The sequence below is a fragment of the Dromaius novaehollandiae genome, chromosome 1 (assembly GCF_036370855.1).
Source record: "Dromaius novaehollandiae isolate bDroNov1 chromosome 1, bDroNov1.hap1, whole genome shotgun sequence".
Classification (NCBI taxonomy): domain Eukaryota; kingdom Metazoa; phylum Chordata; class Aves; order Casuariiformes; family Dromaiidae; genus Dromaius; species Dromaius novaehollandiae.
Window position 1 is genome coordinate 161127518 of NC_088098.1, and position 23466 is coordinate 161150983.

Consider the following 23466-nt stretch of genomic DNA (forward strand, 5'->3'; position numbering starts at 1 on the left):
TAAACTATCAAAAGTGTGATTGATGTTATAATCTGGTCATTTCCATCATTGCTCTTTCAAGCTAATTTCTGTTCAACTCCAAGACATTATTTTTACTGATATTTATTCTTGTGTTATATCAGAAAACAGATATATCAACCTCTGTGCAAAATGTAAATCTTTTCATTACAACCATTCATTGTATGAATGGTTGACAGAAGAGTTCTTGCTGTTCAGAAAGCTAGAACATTTAATCTATATCTCAAGCTCTTCTTCCAATACCCTTTGCATAAGAAAACTCTCATAAGATTGCATTAGATTTCAGCTGTTTACGTAGGCATACCTTTATAGGTATTTTACACTCCTGCTGTCTCACGATCATTCTCACACCTTTTCATGATCCAACTCTGAACACACTGGCTCATTTACACAGAGCTCCAGCTCAGGCTTGCATATACCACAAATCTAGAACCCACCATCTTGATTTGCAAAGAAAAATTAATTTGACAATGCTCAAGTTGAGCATTTGTCTCTTGGTCTGAATACATACACCACTTGTATGTATTATGATATGCCTTTGTAATCCATATAAAGTAGTATATGCATCTCCACATACGCTTTCTAACAGCCAATTTTTTTATTTTTTTTTTTCTTTTTAAGTGTATGGAGAAATGAGGCCTATACATTGCAGAAAAAACAGTACCATTCTCTAGCAAATTCCAACATTTGTACAGCTTCCTTAATAATGGAAAGTTATAGCATATAAACACCTCAGACATTTATCACCACTGCACATTTGAACAGAGTTGCAAAACCCCAATCATAACCCTTCATCTTTTTTGTTTTAACAAAGTGTCTCCATTATTGACTATTCCACAGGTGGTAATTTAGATGAATACTAAATTTCTTTAAAGTGTGCAATTCAAAAAGTCACAAGACATACTAACCACCCAATGCCTAATAGCGCTGCCTTCCCTGCCTACCAAAGAGAATCTCAGTTTTTTTCCATTCAAAAATAACCTTTGAAAAATACAGCTCTTCTAAGCCATCATCCCAGTTCTTCATGATGGTGTTAAGATTCAGGTTCAGGTTTTTGTAGCTTGCAATTGCACAATGTACTCGATCACCCTTAGATTCGACATAATTAAAGTTTAACCTATGACTATGACACCTATAGTTTTGACTATAACCTTCAAAATATGGTCCAACCTGTGTTACAGCCTGAGGATTCATGCACAGGTAAAAAGGCCTAACTCCAGCTATCTGCCCAATTATGGGAATATATTACATACACTCAATTATGAGAATACAAGATCAAAACATATTTCACAATCAGAGTAAGCAACCAAAGAAATGTTACTATTAAGAGTTAACTGAGATTAACTACTTCATTCATTTTAACAATGGCATTCAACTATCACAGAATTATGGGCAAAGCCTTATTTTTCCATCCTGAAATCTAATCCTTATCTAGCTTTTTTTCCCAAAAAAATTCCATCTCCATCTCAGCTCTAACTTCCCACATAGTAGCTTCTCAGGCAAAATATTTTAGAAAGGCTTTCCATCTCTAGAACTGAATCTTGTCAAATTATTTTACTGTACAGTAACAGGATGAGATATAAGTATTTTTACACTAGAAAGTCTTAGCATGAGAAAGTGCTTTTATAATTTGAAGCTCTGTTTTCCTTCATTACTTGCAAGCTGCAGTTGCAATGACTGCATTTTTAATATTGTTCAAGCCTATAATGTGCCATTTGCACTATATTCAGGAAACCTGGCATTACAAATATTTCATCTACAGACTCACATATTTGGTGAGAAACCAGTCCTGTACTGAATGATAATACAGACTTAACACAAGCCAGCTGGACTGGGAGCTTAACATAGTCAAGAACATACTTCTTTCCACTCTTCTGCTGTTCCTCACCTGGTCTTAAATTCTGACCACAAATTTCCTTATCTCCAGTTCTGTGGAAAAACAACTTTGATAATGGGTTTGTGTATTTTTGCTAATCATATGGAAGTCAACAGAAACTGGAAAAAAACAAAAAGCAGTAAACAGATTTAAGGGGGACGGGGAGGATGACTGACTTTTGTTTTTAATTGCAAGAGAAGAGTATGTCTGGTGTTGAAGTCCCTGTGAACAACACTTTCAACAGAAATGTGGCAGAACAGTACTGAATGGTTGAAGGTGGTATAGATTTCAGTTCACACATGACCATCCTGCAGATATTTTATTCTAATTTAATTCTATGTTATGATAGAAAAGCATTAATTTAAAGAAAAATAACAATTCTGTAATTTTCTGGCACTTAGAGCTAAAACAGTAGCCTGGATAATATTTGAAACAATAGGCAAATACTTGGTGAAACTGCTTCTATGGATACAATGTCTGCACTCAATTCTTAAGGCTGTCCCTTAGATTCTTTATGTTGTGAGGTGTGCAACATCAGATTTTTTAAACAAAAGTATAGGTTTTAGCATAAAATATTTAACATTACAATAGATACTACACTTAACATTTAAGTTACATCTTGGAGGAAAAAGCATTCACAAATCACCAAAAATAAGCAGAACAAAAACACTCTTGGAAAACCAATACAAATCTATTTTCAACAGAATCTTTAGCTTCTTGTCTCAAGAGCTGTTTGAACCTCCCATCCTTTTAATTGTGGGGGCTACTTAAGAAATTCTTGTCAGCAATCAGGATCAACACTGAAACAACTATAGCAGTCCACTTTCAAAATTCTTGAAAACCCATTTAAGGATGTCAGCAGGGGGTAAATTAAAGCTGTATGCATTAAGAAGCTAATAATTTGAAAAATGTACAGGGGCAGTGAACCCTGAAGTTATCAAGCATTGAGATTACTAGAAGTGTTTTGTATAGTTTAAAGTAACAAAATACAACCAAAAAAGTGTTGTAAATACATATATATATACACAACTATAACCTACTATACATCTTAACTTTAATATTAACCTGTGAAGTACCCCATAAAGCCTTATAGATATAACATCAGTTATCATACATTTTTTGAACAGGTTTAGTTACGAGAGGCAGAACTAGCCTATACTATAGCATGCCCTATCTACTCTTCATAAAGACACTTGTTTTTTTGAATATAGTTTTGCCAAATTCTAAATCTTTCAGCTGAAGTTCTCCACTCTAAGCATTACTTCCACATGAATTTCTCTATGCATCTGCAAAAAGGTTACATGTTTCAAAAAACAACATTAAGAAAAAGCATAGCTGTAATTATTTAACATGAGGTTAAAAGAAATTTCATACAGAAGCTGGAGGGCTTGAATCAAGAACTCCAAAATCAGAATAGAAAACATGCCTGTGTCATAAATAAGCCTTTAGGGTTCTTGTGAAAAGCTACCCATGCTCATTCAACTCAAATCTCAGTTTGTGCAAGCTTCTAGGGAATTTGAGAATCTAGCTCTCAGGTGAGATGAAAACCCATTACAACTCAAGCACACTCCACATAATGGATACAGGATCCAAACAGGATCTGAAAGTCTGAAATTACTCCTTGGAGTTGGGAGTAACCAAAAATAAGGACACTTATTTCCTGAGCTCTCTACACTCCTAAGCTTCCTGGAAGAACAAGGCAAGGTATTCTTGGATACAGAAAGACAAGAAAGGAGGAGGACATGAGCTGTGCAAGGAGGGATGGAAAGCAACATGAATGTTGTAGGAAAAAATACGTTAGCATAAGTGTTCAAATTGGAGATAAACAAAGGCTTTCATTAAAGAAATGTAGTTAGTGCAAGGCTCGAATATTGTCTAAAGCCAAGGATGAGTACACTGAAGGATGAACAGAAAGAAATACCGATGCTATGAACAAGGGAAGAATCTCACAGAAATAATTATGTAATAAAAAACTGCATCAAAGCCTACATGCACAAAGAACCCAAATTAAGGCAACCTTAATTAGGGCATTCCTGTATTTTGGGTACCTGATTTTACAACTTGTAAGATGGTGAATTGAATTCAGTATCATAAGGATAAACACAGCCAGCTAATAAGATAACTTGCCCAAAAATCTGTGCAGAGAATTTCTTCCTTCCAAGTCCCAGCTCCAAGTAAATTAAGCTGAACTCCTCTAGGTAGGTTAGGTAGAAGCATCACTGTAGCATATCTACTGCCTTCAAGTAGTAAATTTACACAGGTTCCTGAGCAGCCCCCTATGTGCTAAGAAGCATGTTCTACATATACACACACAGGTATACTTTTGGTTTTGTACATGCAAAAACTCACACTGTATTTGGGCAGTCCACTGCACAGAAAAAAGTCATTTGAAAAGACCATAGTTGTATGAGTTTTATAAGAACGTATCTATCTATTCGAATAGAATTCCTGAAGAACAGAAGATGCACAAACTCATTTATATTTCCAGTCTTCTTAAAAAGTTTATTAATAAAGTTTGGGGACACAAAAAGTAAGGTGAAGTACCATATGTGGCATACCACCTATTACTTAAATTCAGCAATTTGAGAAGCATTCTTTAAATATTGCAGTATAGGCTTTATGGATGCCAAATTTCCTAGATGCTGGCTACCTAAATCCTCCTTAAAGACAGGCATGGTTTTGGACTGCACCAACTTGACCAATGAGAGTGTCTCTCATTCCATAAAAAGTAGATTAAGAATTTAGGCTAAGAGGAAAAAACAAAAAACCAACAACTGTTTAAGAAAGGAAAAACAGCCTTCATATTTTATTTGAGGTAAGATCCTGTTCCAAAGATCAAAGAATCATTAATCAACTCAGAGCTATCTTTGGTGCAGCTTTATTAGCATAGTATTCACTAGCATTCACAATTATAAACCATTTCTACCAGATCACACACTGAAAGCTATAAACCACAACTGTTGCCCACTTAAGAACAGGACCAAAGCAGCAGAAATCCCCAAGTCCCAAAAAGCAAGTTCATCTGCCTTCAAGAACTCCACAACCCTACACACAACTACATGCATTAGGCAATGCCTTGGAGTACAACTTAATCTTACTTAGAAGACAGCAGCAGCATGCACATGTGGTACCCACCATGCAATTATCCATCAGCAAGCACATTCAGCCAGTAATCAGGTCAGAACTATAGGTGTTATGGAAAGTTAGGCCTGTCAGCCACCGTAACAGGGCTCAACCCTAGGTTCCCGCAGAAAAGTTCAGAGTCAAATCAAAACAAATCAGATAATTTTAATCACACACATGCCATAATTACAGCTCAAGCTGAGTGCCTCCGAAGAGGGACCCTAACATAAACAAATTCTGGGTAATTATAGTCTTTTCGACTTCCATTTCCCACCCCTCACGCAATAGTTAGACCAATAGTAATTTTTTGGTCTGGGGTCTCCTGCTCCTCATTGGGTCTCATCGTCTTTCTGAGGCAAGCTGTTTTTCTCCTTATTCTTGTTTTTTGCAGTCTCTGATGACGGTTGTACTTCTGTTTTTGTTGGGTCTGACGGTTGCCTCCCAAGGTCTTATTTTTCCCCATTGTTTTGGCATCTTCCCTCTCGGAGTCGGTGACACAGGTGTGCCGACTGCATATGGCTCCCTTATCTTCCCAGCCTGAATGAGCTCTGAGGCACTATTTTTTATTAAACTAAGTAAAGATTCATTACTTTTCCCATGCTTGGCCTAAGGCTTCAGCAAATCTAGCCACTCATGTTAAGCAAGTTTTATATAAGTTGTGCTAAACAGCCATTTCTAGACAGTTTCAATTCACTATTCTTTAACAATAGGACCTATTCCACAGACTAAGCCTCGTCCCAAAAGTCTGCCCCTCCATAAGTCCACAGGAAGGCATCTTCAAAATGGTGTTCTGACTGAAAGCACCCTGTACTCTCTTTAACTCAAGCCATTCAGAACCAGATCCAAGCACTCTAAGACATTAGGCTGCAAGTATTTTATGAGTCACCACTGGACAAAAAGCAAAATGGTTTTAAATGCAAAATACATGTTCTCCCCACTGCTCTGCCCGCTCTACTCAGCCACTCTACTGTCTATTCTACTGGTCTCATGCCTCTTTTGCATAGGGTACATCGCTACAGCATATCTCCAGCTTTGAAAGAGGTGGAGAACAGGCAAGCATTGTAACCAGTCAGGTCAGATTCTTTGCTTTATCTGGTAAGAACAATTTCCTCCTATGCAGTTTTTGAACATGAGCCAAGAGCAGAGAAATTTTGAGGGCAAATTCTACAGACACATTACCCGTTAGCTCGTAAACTATTAGTTACTGTCTGTTCATGCTGGCTGGATCAACTGAGGTTCTGAATTATCACTTTAGATTACTGCTATGCATTAACACAATGGTAAAGCCACTCTTTCCAAACCATGGGAGAACTATTTCGCAAATCCACAATGGAAATTCCAATTTGACCAAGGCAGCTATGAAAATATTTCTAGCATGTGAAAAATTCAAATGATTCTACTTTCAGCAACATTCTCATTTAAATATATTCACCTAATGTTCAGATAGGCTAATAAAAGGGTTCACAAATTCTTACACAATGGACTGGCAGGTTTTATTCACAAGAACATTCTGGAATATCTTTTGCTGTTTTGCTCCCATTCTAAATGTTTAATGCATTCGCCATCCCCAAACTGTATAATAAGTAGCTTGAATATAAACAGAGTTCACAATACCTTAGAAAAAGAGTGGGAAAGAGTAAGCACCAGTGCTCTTTTGCTAGAGTTCTGAAGAACACGTCAGTATGATCCTAACAGGCATCTAGAATAAAAACGCTTAGCTGTCTGTGTACGTATGTAAATTTAGCAATACCTATCCTTTTGGACAGGAAATATATGCAGAACTCTCTACAAAGTATAATTTCACAGTGTAAGCTTCTACATGGTGTTCTGTAAATAGTTAAAGCAGCTTTAAAAATAGCAAAAATATCACTCCATCAGGAATACAATTAGTTAATCATTTGGTTTTATTACCAAACTAAACTGTTGCCACACGAAAGCACCAATTTTCCCAAAAAGCTAGCAACTTTTGTCTTGCATCCCATTTGCCAACCACACTGCTACTGCATCCCAACACATGTATTTGCCGTTACAGCGATGAGCAGCATACATCTTCAAACCAAGACAAGTCAGTATTATATAGGCAGAGAAAAGAAGAGAGGCTAGATCATATATTCAGAAGGATCCCACCCATCATAATCTGATAGCTGGAAACTGTACAACCTCTGATATTTTTTATTATTATTTTGTGCTGTCTCTGAATGATTATGTATCCTGGTTGGCAGGTCTATCAAATGCACCGCATTCTCCTATTCAGAGGTGGCCTGCCAAGAGAGAGGAAATCTGAGGGGAGTGACTGTAAAGGTAGTTTAATAAGTGGGTTCAATGGTATAACCTACCTGTGGCAACTTTTCTAGACATTATCTTTGCATTTTCCTGCTGCTCCATGCATTGCTAATCAGTGACCCACTGGAAACTTCAGCACCCATTGAAAAGCCTGCCAGGGTATTTGGCTTTCAATTCTTCTACTCTGTTTATTCCCAATACAAGTATATTCATCAGGCTTAGAAACAACTCTTGAACAAGGGCAGCCACTCAGCAATGAAATGTAAATTACTGACATGTGCTAAAACCTGGACTTGCCACTGCTAATGAGCACATTAAAGGAAAAAAGCTCACTAGACTTTACCACAACCTTTTCACTTAACCCTCTGTGTACTGAAAGCCATAATTTAGCATCAATTAAAAGGACCTATCTCTAAACAGTGAGACATTATCCAGCAGGCTTATGCTTCCTACACAATTTTAACTTAAAAACTAAGAAAATTAGGCATTTTGAACATTTGTCCAATCAGAAATGTGTGCACACCGACAGAAGCCTTGTTTTGAATCTGATTTTGTGAAACTAAGAGGTCAGTGTAAAAAAAATACATATATATACACACACCCACATATACACATAAACTGCTAAGTTTACAAAAACTCACAGTTTCAAAACATAGGTCACCAAATAGAACATGAGTAGTTGTCAGCAAGTACATAGATTTCAAGTTAGAAAGTCAGTTTGAAGGGCAACTTTCCCCTGACTGTTCACACACATGGGGTACAGAGACCAAGAAAAAGATTCCAAACAGTAACAGCCTATGGGGTCACAGAAAACCCACGTAGCACCTTTGCTTTTACAGCACCTGCGCATTAAAGGCCCTACCAAACAGTTATTCCAAGTCTCAGCTTTGAATAACTCAGACTAGCAGCATTCCAAAAAGCAATTGTAAATTTACTTGTTGGAGAAATGCAAGATTAAGGTTGATGAAAGTATTCCCCCCATCCCGCTTTGCATTTTGTTTTTGAAAATGCTTCTGTTGCATCACATTTGCTAGGCCTATATTGTAAACAGAAGACACAAGGTCCTAAGTTTTTAAACTTGGAGTCTAAATCAAGCACCTAATCACCCTCAGTAAGGTTTGTCACATACTGTTTTAACTCAGCTATAATCAGATTAAAAAGTTATCACTTCCATTCGCTCATTGTTTCTTATTTCCTATATCCCACCCCCAAGCTACCACCTCTTCAGATCTGCCTGCATTTGGACTTGGGCAGACACTGCCTAACCCAGCCTGGGTCTGTCAGAGCTGCATGTATTAGCTTAAACACTCTTCAATAGGAGAGTCTGGCTTTTTCACATAGATCATTTTGACAGAAGAGGGTTAGGAAGTGACCACACAAGGTTATTCCAGCACATCCAAAGAGAGCAATAACCCCTCTCCGGGCCAGACAGCAACAAGCTGCTGGGAGCAGAAATCTCTTAAGCAAGCTTGGCTGCTGTCAGAACAGCAGTCTGACCACAGGCTAGTAACCTGATCTTCAGAGGAGCTAAGCACATCAGTCGGCATTCAGGGAGCAAGAAGTACATGCTAGGTTCTACAAAAAAACAGGTTACCTAACTTCAGAAAAACAATTTTAGTATCTGGGTTAATCCAAAAGTTTGTTGCTAAAGACAATCTGTGACATGTTTTAACCATTTTCCCCGAAAAACACACTCAAGCAAGATTCAGTCAACCCCATATTCCCTAAGATCAACATTACTGATCACTATCATTCAGTTTGAAACAGAAATAGATGAAACATGCTGTGCAAATAAACTAAGCCAACTTTCAAATGAAATTAAAGATAAAATGAAAAGGATAATAATGAATATTAACACATAATAATGAACAGGAAGCATTTTAAAGTTCCAGGGATTTATTTAAAAGATCTGAAAAATAAATCACTAAGCACCACTAGGCAGCTGCAAGTGATTTATTAAGTTCTTATCCTTACCTGAAGGTCAGTCATCATTCCTGTTGTACTGGCTAAGGGCCTCCATTGACAAAAACTGACAAATCAGACAACGTTTCCTACTGAAGAGTTTTCTTTTGGTACACATTTTTCTTTGAAATGAAGACTGTGGTTTGATATATTTATCCTTTTCCATTTGGCTGGCTGTATTTCAATTAACTACATTTGTTGCAGTAGCTTACACAACAACACAGAGACCAGGTCCCTCTGAATTGTGCACTCCACAACCATACACAGAAAAAGAAAAAACCTAGCCTGAAGATAATGTAACAAAGTAGAAGACATTCAGTGAAAGTATAACAAGTCGCTAACTGACATGTTAAACTTAAATCCTGTGAAACATTAACTCTGACATACAGAGTAGGCAGGGCAGGGTTATATTCAGACAACTTCCACTGTTGCTGTGACTGGTAGAGCTATACAACAGTAAAAAAAGCAATTTTTTCCCATGTTTTAATGCACTTTCAGTAACCAAATATCTGGCTTACTAATTCTGATTCCCTCAACATGCAGAGGTAACTAGAACAGTTTTCTGTGGTCTCTCAGATCAACCACTCCAGAGACTTGTAAACATTTGCGCAGGAAGCGATTTGGAAACCACAAATGAATCCACAAGTGAATCCTGAGGTAATCTGAACAAATTAGTAGATTAAGTCTTGTGGCTACAGAAACTATTCAGACTATTTTGGGGAGCTTTATATTACAGCAGCACAATAGGAGATATGGTGCCAGTACTGAATAAATCATCCAGGGTAGAAAAGTTTTAATCAAGACAAATACAACAATCTAAATCAAACAGCAGCATAAAATAAACCTAAATTTTATAAAACTTAAAGATCAAGCTCTAATATTCAATATGACTTTAAGAACTAAGTTCAAGAAAATACTTAAAATTACAGTCAAAACATACCGTGGAACAAAGCATCCCAAACAGTCTAATCCAGGATAATAGGTCATCTTTAGAAACACATTAGTCAATAGCCTTTCAGCTAACATCTTTTTAACAGCTAACGTAGAAATCACAAACTTTAAGAAAAAAACTGCTGATCATGATCATCCACAGACAAAGCCCATTCCTGGTCTCAGCAGATCCATTAGGAGTCATGTACAGACTCTAAAGAGATTAGTAAGTAGCAGATATTACTCCCCTAAAATGCCAAAAACAAGAAGAGACAACTAAAGAAAGGTATAAATCAGAAGTGAAGAATCAGCAGAGAAAAGAAAGTTCCCAAAAAGGAAAAAACAAGTAGAGACTTATCACTCATTGCTCCACGCAAGTGTTCAGGCTACATACTTCTATAAACCAAAACACAAACTTCTTCCCTTCTCTCAAAAAAATCACCCCTTAGTTTAGGATGAAGTTCAGTATGTTCATAAGCCTCCTTTATTGTATTCATACCCCTCCTTCTCCTGTAACCCCTCACCAAAACCAAAAACCCCTCACATTTGAAAACATAGGATGTGGCTCACATGTAAGACACTTCCTTAGCTAGTACAGTCGCTCAAGTAGAGTTTAAGCCTTTAATTCAAGATAACTTGCTACAATTAGTTTCCCAAATGTAGGCAACTGGTTTTCAGTTGCAGCAGAGAAAACAGGATAAAAGCAGTCAGAATTGGGAGAGAACACAGTTCTATATCATACATCAGTGCTTCAATATATTTAAGCTCTACAGTAGTACAAAAAAAGTCCATCCCACCATGAAGTCACATTCACTTTTTTTAAATCCAGGATTAATTTTCCTAATATGCATATTTTAGGAAGAACATATATAAACCTTTAGTCTTTAGTCTGCATTTAACATTGTAAGACTACTGAACACAACTCACTGTAGCACACTTTTCCTTAAAATGCAGGCAGAAAACAGGAGCTTGTATACCAATAACGAAGCACTGCTTTTGTTGAATTCTAAATTGAAACTTCACCTACCTTGCCACAAAACTAAAAAAAGTCCATAGGGTTTATATAGTTTTATATAGTTTTCAGACCTAATGCAATTCCACAGATATCAATGGGACATTTAAAACTGATTAAGAGCAGGAGCCAATCCACATCAGTTTCAAAGTTACCTTACAAGTTTGTCAATTATACTGGAAGAGCACAAATTAACAAATCACATTGGATGAGAATGGAGAGACAGAGTTCACTATAAATCAGGCAAGCTATTCTACTATTGATTTGCGATGCAGACAAAAAAGCCGGAAAGCAAAATGAAACAATGTTACTTATATAAAGTGAGACAAAGTGAGACTCGCATAACAATAGTCACAAGCCTTTTACTGCAATGAGGAAAGGCACATTGTATATGTACAGGAATATTCAATTTGTAATGTAATTACAGTGGTGGAAGGAAGTACAAGAACTTTTTTATTCTCACAACCAGTCATGACAACATTGGAAGAAAGAGCAAGGAATAACACCATTTCAGAAGTAACATGACGGATTACTGTAAACCTGAAATCAAATACTACTGTAGTGACACAGCATGTCAAAAAATAATGAATTTTACAAATCAAAATCCCACAAATACATTCATCTGCAGTACAAAACACCTCATTAAGTGTGCCAAAGTGCTGCTGTTGAAAGGCATCTCATGGGAAAAAATCAGATGACTCCTATTCAACAAAGCAATTTTGCCTCTCTGGACTATCGTATTCTTTAATTACATACACAGGGTTAAATCATTTCAAACATCATGCAAGACCACAGTTCATATAGTAATAAACAGTAATATCTGGCAATTTGAGACTATATAAATCAAAGCACTTTTTAAATAAGAGTTGCACATGTCAAAGCTTTCATCCTAAACCACCTTTTTAGAAGAAAAGTTTTAGAAGCTTTAAAAACACAAGTTAAAAAGCTTACAAAGCTTAATTTAGTTGAATTTAGCAATAGTTTAATAAAGGCTTACTTTGTAAATGGAAAAAATACAAACACATCAAGATTGTCATGTCAGGAGATCAAGCACAAAAAGCAGTAAGATTATGGAGTTTAGACAATAGACTTAAGAGAAAGGTGAGCATTTTCCTTGCAAATCACACAAACCTTTGGTATAACACTACCTTGCCTGTATTTTAATACACCTGTATCACTTTCCATAAGACTTGCATAGGACATGCAGCTGAAACTTGACTGTAGACATGCAAGCCCACACTTGAAAAACTGTTCTAGCATACACAGAATTTGCTCAAAAAGATGAATATTTGGAAGTTACTATGTAAAGTGGCAATCTGTTCTCTAGTGTCAGCAATCTTAAGCAGGACAGTCTGATGCTACAGCCCAAGTCATCATATGCCTTTAGCAAAGGTCTATGAAGTTTTCTACAGCAAAGGAGAGTAAACAACATTTCTACTTTCGCATTAGAAAGTTTCTAAGCAGATAGGTCAAATAGGCAAATTTCATTTTTCTGGCTCACATGCACTAGCAGAGGAGTGGCAATGTCTGAAAAATACCACAGATGATTTAATGCTTATTCTTATTTAGATTGTTTCTATGAAAACTGAAGTTGACTTGAGATTAAAGAAATGAATACAAATAACACTTAAACATTCTGCCTCAGTATACTCATCAGTCACCCATTAACAGTATTACAAGATCACAGGCAGAACAGAGGGAGTAAGACCAAAGGTAATCAAGAATTGAAAAAGAGGTTTACCACAGTGTTTTTTTGATCTTATGGAGATAAATGTAACCCTATCAGAAGGCTTTTCTTGTAAATATAGTTCACAGTAACTCCATCAGATTTTAAAAACTTTTTTAAAGAGCAACTTCATGGCCTGTTCACCTAGACAGGAACATTGTCTAATCTTTGGACACAAAGTGCCCTAAGCCCCCTTGCAGAGGGCTTTGCCAGGCAGCAAGCTGCAGCACCTTGCAGGCCAGAGTAAGGAACTCACATGCAAAGTACCAGTTGCCCAGCTGCTTGAAGGATGCAATCTCTCCCACAAGCAGCTCCAACAGCGAGCTTCCAAAACCTCACTTGGAACCTTTCCATTCGGACAGCACAGGTACTGACCAGTTACTTGAAACATCAGGTAGGAAGTCAATGTATGTGGGAACAGCATGAGAATCATACCAAATGCTTTCCAAAAGGTAACATACACTGAACGATGATATAAAGAAATTTCACTTTCTGCTTAAGCATAACACTAAGCCATACACAATTTAATGGAAATGTTGCTGCCATGAGAGTTTACATTTTAAAAGATGACAATCCTGCAGTTAGCTCTGTGTAGGGCTATGGATCTACCTGCACAAAGTTCATTACAGGCTCAAACATGAGTCCCCATCCAGATCTATGTCGTTCTTGGTTTTACCTTTTCCATCTCAAACTTACATTCACAAACATGCAATTAACCATTTCTATATACATTGTTTGCCCATTTATTTAGAACAATTGCTTTTTTTTTAATTTCACTAAGAATGTTAATCTAGCTTCAAAGGTAAAGAGAAATAGCACTGGCTGCTTTGTTCCTCCTTTGCCATAACAAACAGTAGTTCCCAAAAGGGCATGAGAGATATGATGAACTCCAAAGGATCCATGTCTTATTTCAAAATGGAATCATTTTGTCCTATCATTGTTGCAGAGGGGCTTCATGGTGGAGGTTGCTTGTTTTTCCTGAAGCAATACCATGTCAGAATAGCATTGCCAAGACTGCATCCAAAGATAGTCGTCCAGATTTCCAGTGACATTATCAACCTTAATTCTGACCATGTATTTATTTTATGCATAAAGTCCACAGGTTTCTTGAGGAAAATACAGTAGATATTGTGCAATCAAAAATTATCATACCCAAGAGACCAAAATACACTGAAAATATTAAAAAAAATCAGAGTTCACAGGATTTGTACTTGACTTTGCAGAGGAAGAACATCCCAACAGTTTTGAGGCAAAAAGGAAAGAGGAACTTGATTTGTCTTTTCCTTTTTAATTAAAAGGGGAAAACTGATGCCATTCTGAGCAACTCGCACCGAGTCACCAAGCATCAAGGTTTAAGCTTTTAATCATCATCATGAAGCAAAACAACCTCAACTCCAGGGCTAAGACACTACTAGCTGCTAGTGTCAGGTGACCCACCAGAGAAAGCGCTGACCCTGGAAGAACAACTGGAGCAACTCAGTCTCACATTCGCTTTCTCTCACTTCTTTCTCCCACATTTCCTTCTGTACCCAGGTAGGAAAGGAAGTAAAGAGTCACCAGGACCATGTGCCAATCTCAAAGCATTTGACACATGGGGGAAGAGGCCTGGCTCAGCACACTCATCCCCCACAGCAACAATTGGCCTGCAGGTTTGCAAGCAAGGAAGATAAAATGGCAATTTCAGAAAGTATATCTTTCAGTGACAGGCCAAAAGGCTCATCTTTAGTTTCAGGGCTTTCCCCTTGCCAAATTTCAAAGGCCTGCTGCAGACAATAGAGGTGTTAGAGCTTCTCAGAAAGGGGCTGGACTAATTTTGTATAATGGGAAATGTTAAACAACCTAACCTAAATACAGAGGTCACAAACAGATTCTTCTATAATGTGAAGGAACGAAATGTTCCTGTAGCTCTGCACAGCCTCTGGCAACAAAGATGAACTTTTTTTTTTTTTTTAAACATGGAAATTAGATATTCAACTACACCTGTAGAATACTGAATATTATGCAACTACTCTGAGGGAAACCAAGGACATACATGTAAATATATTTGCATGCCTTAAACCAAAAGTAACTTATTTGTCCACTGAATTTCACAATTTCAATTTATACATCATTTTCTTTATAAAGCACTAAGAGTTGCACACTGAATAGCTCAAATTTCATATGTAAAATTAGAATGTAAAACAAGATTCTTAGGAACTATATTCACTTGCACAAAAATGTACAATTTATTACTGTACATAATTACTGTACCTGAAACATCAGCATTATCTTAAGTTTTTCAGAAGATTAAATATTAAAATATCAATCTTCAAGACACTGACCTTACATTTTATGAAATCCATAACAAACTTGCTTGATAGAGAAAAGCAATGCACTGCATTTGTAAGTTATCAGCAGGGACTAGAGTAGATGCATCTAAAGAGGTGATTGGACACATCAACTTTTTATTGGACCACTGTTAATAACAACATTCCAGATATTCACCTCCTTAAAGTGCTGGTTTTTGGAAAGCTCATTTGTAAACAATAAATCAGTTACTTGACATCCCAGCCTTGTTTGTGCTCTTCCCCACTCTCAAAGAGAACAAAATAAAGTACGGATATGGAGAAAAAAGTTAATATATTTAGAGTAATGAAAATTGCTTTACAAGGACAGTTTGTAGCTGTGCACTTCTTCCATGAATCTTTTAGGCAATAATGAGTGAAAAGACATGCTTTTGTTCAAATCACACACATGTGAACTGACCTTCCATGTGTTAACTGAGACAGAGCTTTGCTTTGAGCTCATTACTGCTCCTACAGACAGAATGGCAAGTTTATGATGTTCAGAGTATTTGTTTCTGAAACTAGGTAGTCTTGTTTAAAAAGTATAGATGTGCACCAAGAAATAAACTCAAGTTTCATCACTGCTTTCTGTGCGAAAGAACAAGCAGTGTGTGTGTGCGCCAAGAAAGGGGTGGGGGAGAGAACAATCTTGGCTACTTTGCAACAGTTTTATAACATTTTTTAGAGACTAGAGGGAAAGGAGAGAAACACAGTAGACTTAAATTTTCCTCCTAAATACACTAATCAGGTTCTCCGAGAAAATAAGCAGCCCTCAAAAAAAAAAAGATTCATTTCACCAGTTCTCTCCAAGAGTTTGGCATTCTAGAGCCACTGACATGAAGGGAAGCATGATTACATATCAAGACTTTAAATCGTACATTTGAGAAAAAGCAGAACTACCTTGCTTTATTATATTTTTAGGGAACAGAATACACTCAGTTTCTGAAACAAATATTTAAAAAAGCAGTACTTTGAGATCATAGCACAAGCCCAAATTTGAACATTCTTCTAGACGCCACGTTATTTCAGCAATTCACCATTTTGAGGATTCCAATGAAAAGAGACAAGAAATAAGGGGGAAGGGATCTAAGGAACATTTATTTTTGCTTCATTTAGACTTAATCCTACCAAAAAAGTGTTCAATTGTTACCAATATTGTAATTTACATCACCCAGTAACAACCAGATTCCTAGGAAACATGGCCAGTTTAGAGTAATAACTATCAAATTTCAACATTTGGCAAGAAAACATACAAAATAGCATGAGCAAGCACCTCTGTTTCATTATTTTTACAGGAACTGCCAACTTAAGCCAGTTTATCCTGCTGGCGCAATCCAGTGGGAATAGTTTGTTACAAATTAAAGCAGGAATCTTCCCTTTAAAGTGAGGCTCCAGTACATGAAGCAGAAGAGCAAGAAATGAAAACGGCTAAAATGTGTGAAAGTAACATTTAAGAGGTTACTCCAGATCTGGTAAATTCCGGCAAATAGCAAGTGCATTCCTTTCAACTTTAGCAGAACATCACCGCCATCCAGCAACTAGCAGGATGCATTTGGTTTCACACAGAACCAGTACTAGTTTCATTTTGCAGGCTTTTAAAAAGCATGGTGACTAAGTATAAAAATTGGAGCTTTCTTTCCCAAATAATGATTTCCCAGATGAGCAGGTGTTATTCTCTAACACCAAATAACCAACTGAATAAGTGTATGGCTCTATGCTACAATTAAAACTCAAACCAAAAGGGGCATTATAAAGAGATGCAGAAATAAGAGCTGTTCCACAAATGCTAAGAAAAGAGAAAAAAGTTATCGCTTTATAAAGATACATTCCTCATCTGTGGCTTCCACCCTGAAAAGGTACGAATTACTCTTAAAGCAGTAACAAATATCCCCTTCTGCCTAAAAAACCCATATATTTGTCAGCTATATGCTCCATTTACTCAATAACAAAGTTGGTAACTGCAACAATAGCTTTTTACTGAAAATTTCAATGCACTGTGCATTCAACCCTATTCTCGGTGAAACTACTAGACAAGAGCATATGGTCTGCAGTGACTTTACATACAACATCCACTCATGAATTTGCTCGAACACTTAAGCATGTAACTTGCTCCTGCAGCAGCTCAGATTTATAAGCATCTGCACAAAAGGTTTTGAACAAGTCAGTTAAAAGCCAATATACCAGTTTTTGTAATACATAAAATCCTCTAATGTAATAAGGTTGTGAAACGAATTTGTAAATTCAAATGTGAACTGGAAACAGCACCCTTTTAAAAAACTCACTCTTTGGTCCTCTCAGAGGATGTAGTTCCACAATACACGACCTCCAGCAGAGAAGTCAATGTTCAAAGTTCCACTCTCTGACTTCCTATTCCCATCCTGAAAGTGTAGTTCAGCACCTTTTCAGGGCTGCTGATACAGCTGTTCAGCAGCTGTGCTATGAACCACCAAAGTGATCACTTAAAAACAGATCCTTTTAATCTAGATCATTTCAGTGACTCAGTTTTACAGGGCAGCCCCACAAAAACTACTGGCATAAGTGAAAATGCTAAAAGGCTCCTACATCCTTGGTACAGTTCTTCAGAACAGGTACATCCTCCTTTCCCCAAACAACCTGCAATTACACCCTCAAGATGCAAAAATCCCAATGCATAGAAGGGGTACCTAAGTCCCTTACCTTAAAGTATCCTTTAAATCTGCCTAGAATTGGTATTTTGATTTCTCAGATACCTTGGAATGAAAATACACCACCTAGAGCATCCTTCACAGCCAGGCAAACAAAAGCAACTTACCAAGCGTCTAGCAAATTCTTTGTTTTCAGAAAGAAATCCATATCCTGGGTGTACCTTTGAAAACAAAACAAAAATTTTCAAGCTGATTGAACTCCTTCAGATACAAGGGAAGGTGAAATAGACCACCAAACATTTGATCCAGTTGAAAATCTTATACTCTCTTAAAACACTGATATAGCTGTCCACAGTCAAGCCATAAAAATCCATTGGTTGAACTGCCAAACCGCCTTTTCTGAAACAAAGGCTCCTTACTGGACTGATGAGAAAGGTGGTGTTTCCACAGAGATTGACACGCTCGTTTTGGTCATTTCCCTTCTGCTTTTTAAAAAAAAAAAAAAAAAAAAAAAAAAAAGAAAAGCCTCTTGCCACATTTATCTCAATTGCAGACTTCCACACATATGCTCAGCTACATGCTTTTAAATTCTTCTCGATAACCACTATAAAGTATTCTCCATTCCAAAATATTTCTAGGACTGATCATAACAGTGATCCTAAAGCCCACAGCCATAAGCATCTTACCACTAGCAATCCTTGTGGGAGGATACTACTGAGACAAACTACATAAGTCATATGTGAACTTACAGGCCTGGTCTGCTAGTAACCTCCTAATATATACCTTACATAATTACTTCAGAGAAGTGTAGGAAAGTTTTCATTTTGCTTTTTTGCAATTCACATAAAAGTCTTGATTCAAGTAATATATTCCGAGAGACAAAGGATAAGCCTTTTTCTTTTCCCCTCACTCTTTTTAAGAGCATAAACATCTGGGTTCCACATTCAGAAACTCATAAGAAAGGAAACAGGAGTTGTTTTGCTTATAGGAAAGTTTTTGGCCCCTGAAAGTACCATACCCAAACATCTACTTGGAAAGAAATTACAATGCTGACAGAAAACCTACTCCAGCATAATTAGCATTGCTCAAATACTTCCATCAAATTTTATTTTTAAAATGCTCTGTGTACAGTAGCTCTGAATAATCCACATTTAATTGGCAGAATTGCCAATTGGCAATACACATTGGCAGAATAAAGATTATGCATTTGAGCATGAGTACACAGTTTTTGTAGCTGAATCCTGTTAAGCTTAAGCTTTGAATCCCTGGCCAGTATGGAGGAAGGCAGGCAGAACAGCCCATGTTTACACATACAACCTAATATGCATTTTGTAAACATTCTGAAAAAAAATGATTACAAGATGCACCATTTACCTTTTTTCAAATATAATTATGCCTACAGAATTTTTTAAATTATTAAAATCAAGTTTAAACAATAGCCTTTCTTTGGACACACTTTGTAAAACATTCAAAGAAGCCATTATGGCATATAAAGGGTTAGTGCTCAAAACTAATTGGGATTTTTTTTCCCCCAGCAAATTTGGAAATGAACTGAAGCTGCTCCCTGGTGTGAAAGCTGAATCCAGCAGCCACCTGCAGGATCAGCAACCAGCACTGCCAGATGCTACAAAGCCTTTGATTTCCAGTAGCGATTTCGGACACATTTAACTCATGTGACATGAACTAACTGGAATAGCATATTCAATCACTTCCCCCACACACACACCTTTAAAAAAAAATACAAACTCTGGCTTTTCTGCTTTCTATATATGAAACAGCTGCAGCAGATAGACTCATTCAGACTCACAGCTTGGGCCCTGGTTTTCTTAATGACTTCCATGATGGCATCCATGTTGAGGTAGCTTTTGCTGGTGGGAGCTGGGCCAACACAGACAGCTTCATCCGCCATTTTCACATGAACCTGAAGAGGCAATAGTCTGCATTAACAGATGCTCCCAGCAAAAATAATTACCATCATCCTGAAATATGCACACAAATCTGATTGTTTCAAAGATCATTTACATACCATAACCACTAAAATACACACTGAAATTACAAACATTGACATACAAAAACTCACACAATAACATTTAATTTACTCCGAGCTTAAGTCACTGTCAAAATGTTTTATTATTCCAATGTATTATTTTGAATTTGATTATATAAAATCATGACAAATACAATTTCTGCTTCCTATACTGATCATCTATATGTAAATTCAGACTAAAAACTACTTTGTTACATGTAACCAGGGTAGCCTAATATCTTAATACTTAATAACAAACATTCATGACCAGTTCTAAGCAGGCTCCCCAGGAAGTTGGGGATAATTAGAGTGAATTGAATGAAGGGATGCAGTGAGTGTCCCTGCACAGCATCAGGTCAGCACCATGCACAAATTAAAGCCTATGACTAAAGAGTTCAATATCACTACACGTGAACCAGAAAATCTTGAGAATTATTTAAGCAGGCTCATATTTGATTCCTGATCCATCGTATCCCTATTTATATGCATTTGTCAAACATGGACTATACAAAAGTAACAAGCTTTTCCAACATTTCATCACGAATAAAATAGCTAGGTTTGAAGAAATTAAAAATCTACTTACTACAACTCATACACCCATTTATCTTAGGGAAGAAAGAGTTACAAAAGTTTAATTACATTGCTCTTTATGTTTTCACAGTTCAAGACTATTTTACCTTTTACTTTAAAGAAAGAAAATTGTAACAAATACAGATCCAAGAGCCAGTAAGTTTTTCTTATTTTCCCTTCGTAAACTGCATTTCAGTATATATTAAAAGAATACATGCTCTTGTCTAAACTGTGCTAGATTCACATTAGCTATGTAGTAGCAAGACTGCCATGTTACCATACAGGCTGTTTGACATTTCTGGTGATTACCAACTTTTGAACTACACTCTTATTTTTATGAAATACTTCATATCATTTTTGGTAGTCTAAGCTTTGAAAATATTTTTAAGAAGTGCTATAAAATGAACATTCAAATAAGTGAAATTTAAATATTTACATTTATGAACATGGAGCTTTGTTCTTTGATAAAGAAGGAATTTGATTTGCAAGTAGCATGAAGCTTATCAATATAACACACTGAGGTTAAGTATTGTACTGTAGCCTGCATATACAATTAGCTTATCAAAAAACACAAGGCCAGAAAAAATTCATACCTATAAACAAATGGCAAGTGGCAATCAAAGAACTGCTTTGAATAGCAGAATGAAAAATAAATATTCAGGGAAGCATAACAAACATGTCTAACATAAACCCACATTATATGGGAATCATCAGGTAAGCATTTGACTTTCTTCATTTTTATTGACATTTTATGCACTTCAGCAAAAATTAATCCTAATGCCAGGAAAAACATTAACTTGCCACCTAGCTTTAAGTTCTCTTCTGGGAGCAACTCTTAAGGAGATACCCAAGTATATGGTTAATTCGGAAGCTGCAAGTCCACATAACTTCCTGGAATCTCCACAGATTTCACATTCAAACTGTTAAGGCTTCTGCAAAATAACAGTGGTTTTATTTTACCACTACAGAATTGGCCGCACTAAAAACACAAAAACAAAAACTCTCAAGCACAAGCAATCACATAGAAAGATTTTAGTGCTTTTTAATAAATGCACCTCAAATTTAGTAATTTCTTTTAATCAAATGCTATCAAAATTAGCCCATCCATTAACCTTCCTGGAGCAGTAAGCACAAGAAAAGGCAGGGTTCTTGAAAATCCTTATTTACACACAATTTATATGCTTAAAGCTGTTCTTTTGATTCCCAATGTACTTTACGTGTCTAAAAAGTTATTCAAGGTTAAACATAGGTAAGCATGAATGTTTTATAGGACTGAAAGCTTCCTTATAATAAAGGACTAGCTTATCTTATTATACTTAGCTATTTTTAAGTATCAAGAGATTAAAATGCCACATGTGCACACTCCTCACTGAAAGACCAACAGGTTTTTTTGTTGGTTTTTGGGGGGGTTTTGTTTTGTTTTGTTTTTTTAGCAGAAGTAGCCACAGAAGTTATCATATCAATGGTTTACAGACACATTCAAAAGAAAGTGTGCATTTTCCCTACCATTTTCTTTCTTCCCCTTCTCAAATTCCTTAATTTGTTACTCCAAATCTTTGGACTCTTCCTTCCTTCCCATCTTCCCTTGCAGTCTGGGAAGTCCCTGTCTCCTGATCTAATTTTTTTTTTAAGCTATCTCTTCTCTAATTCAACATCAGTTCAGCCTTGCCCACACCCTAATATGCTCACATATGGATTTAACAAATACAACAAAATAGTAGCCTTATCACATTCACTTTACCTGATAAACTGTCACAGAGCATGAAGTGCTCCATGGCAAGAGAGGTCTTCACTCCTCTCTACTGGTTCAAAAACCCCAGATTTTCCTGTTCCACTGACAGCTATTCAAGTCTGTGGAACTTCTTCATATTAACCTTTTTATAAATGACTATCAGCCCAAATTATCTGGAAAGAGTTCCATTTCTTAGAAATTCATGATGTCCCCCTTTAGTATAATCAGGCCAATCACCCCTCCTTAAACATTGTTGCTTTTACAATGTATCTTAAGGTTCATGAACAATAGTCCAAATACCATACCACAAATACATTACATAACTTACAGCATAGTATATAGAAATATAATTGCACTAACGAGCCATAATTACTGGCAAACAGTACAAAAGCTATCATTTGAACCTACATGACAACCAAATCTTTCAGCTTACTACTTACGGCTTACTTACAGCACAAAACTTGCACCATAATCCAGTAAGCTTTTCTCTGCAGAAGCTAACACACAGTAATGCAATCTTTCAAGGGTCCAAAGAATGCATAACTCTCCCTGTTAAAGCATTGCAAATTTAAAGTTTATCTTCAGATTCAAGAGTTTCTTTTTCTTTTTTTTCTTTTTTTTTTTTTTTTTTTAAGTATTTGACTTAAATCACACAATCCTAAACATTAATACTTATCTCCAACTTACTACAGCTAAAATTTTCCAGAAAAGCAATTTCTCCCTTTTCATCTTAAAAAAAGTCACAAAAAAACAAAGAAAAAAGTCCCAGGAGGTCCTTGAATAAACAGTTCGTTCATAAATACTACAATTGACCTTGCAATCTCAAGCATGAATGGGTAACAAAGACTGGAAAAGCAGATAAACCTAGAAGTACTGAATGGTTCATACTGCAAATTGCAACCATCTTGGACTACCTGTGCTTCAAAAAATGCATGTTAAGCAACTACAAGGACTTGTTTTACCAGAGAATAACAAAAACCTGAAAATCATGAAAAGGCATGTCTTGCACAAAAACTGTTCAATTTCTGTAAAAGCAGTATATCTAAAATACATTGAGACTACTTCACAATAATGACCAAAATAAGACAAAAGATTTACCAAAACCTACTGAAGCATGATTATACAGACAACCTCCAGCTAATTCAAAGATTACAGGCAAAGTTTAGTCATCTGAATCTGTGCAGGTTTGTTACACCTTTGGAAATCCAAACCCAAATCAATAATGAATATCTAGCCACTCCATTACCACCTTCCCTAGCT

The 23466-nt window shown here is 36.5% G+C and overlaps 1 protein-coding gene across 5 annotated transcripts in view; it reads right to left on the reverse strand.

Annotated features, from left to right (window-relative positions):
* PCCA (propionyl-CoA carboxylase subunit alpha) overlaps positions 1–23466 on the reverse strand; it is a 313606-nt gene that overhangs the window by 243310 nt on the left and 46830 nt on the right. For 4 of the 5 annotated variants that reach the window (XM_064504347.1, XM_064504364.1, XM_064504359.1 and 1 more), the window contains 2 exons: positions 19605–19799; positions 18046–18099 (listed from right to left, as the gene is read on the reverse strand). In XM_064504347.1, coding sequence (XP_064360417.1) covers positions 18046–18099; positions 19605–19799 — 249 coding nt within the window. The remainder of the gene's footprint in view (positions 1–18045; positions 18100–19604; positions 19800–23466) is intronic. The other variant, XM_026121612.2, reaches the window with a different exon arrangement.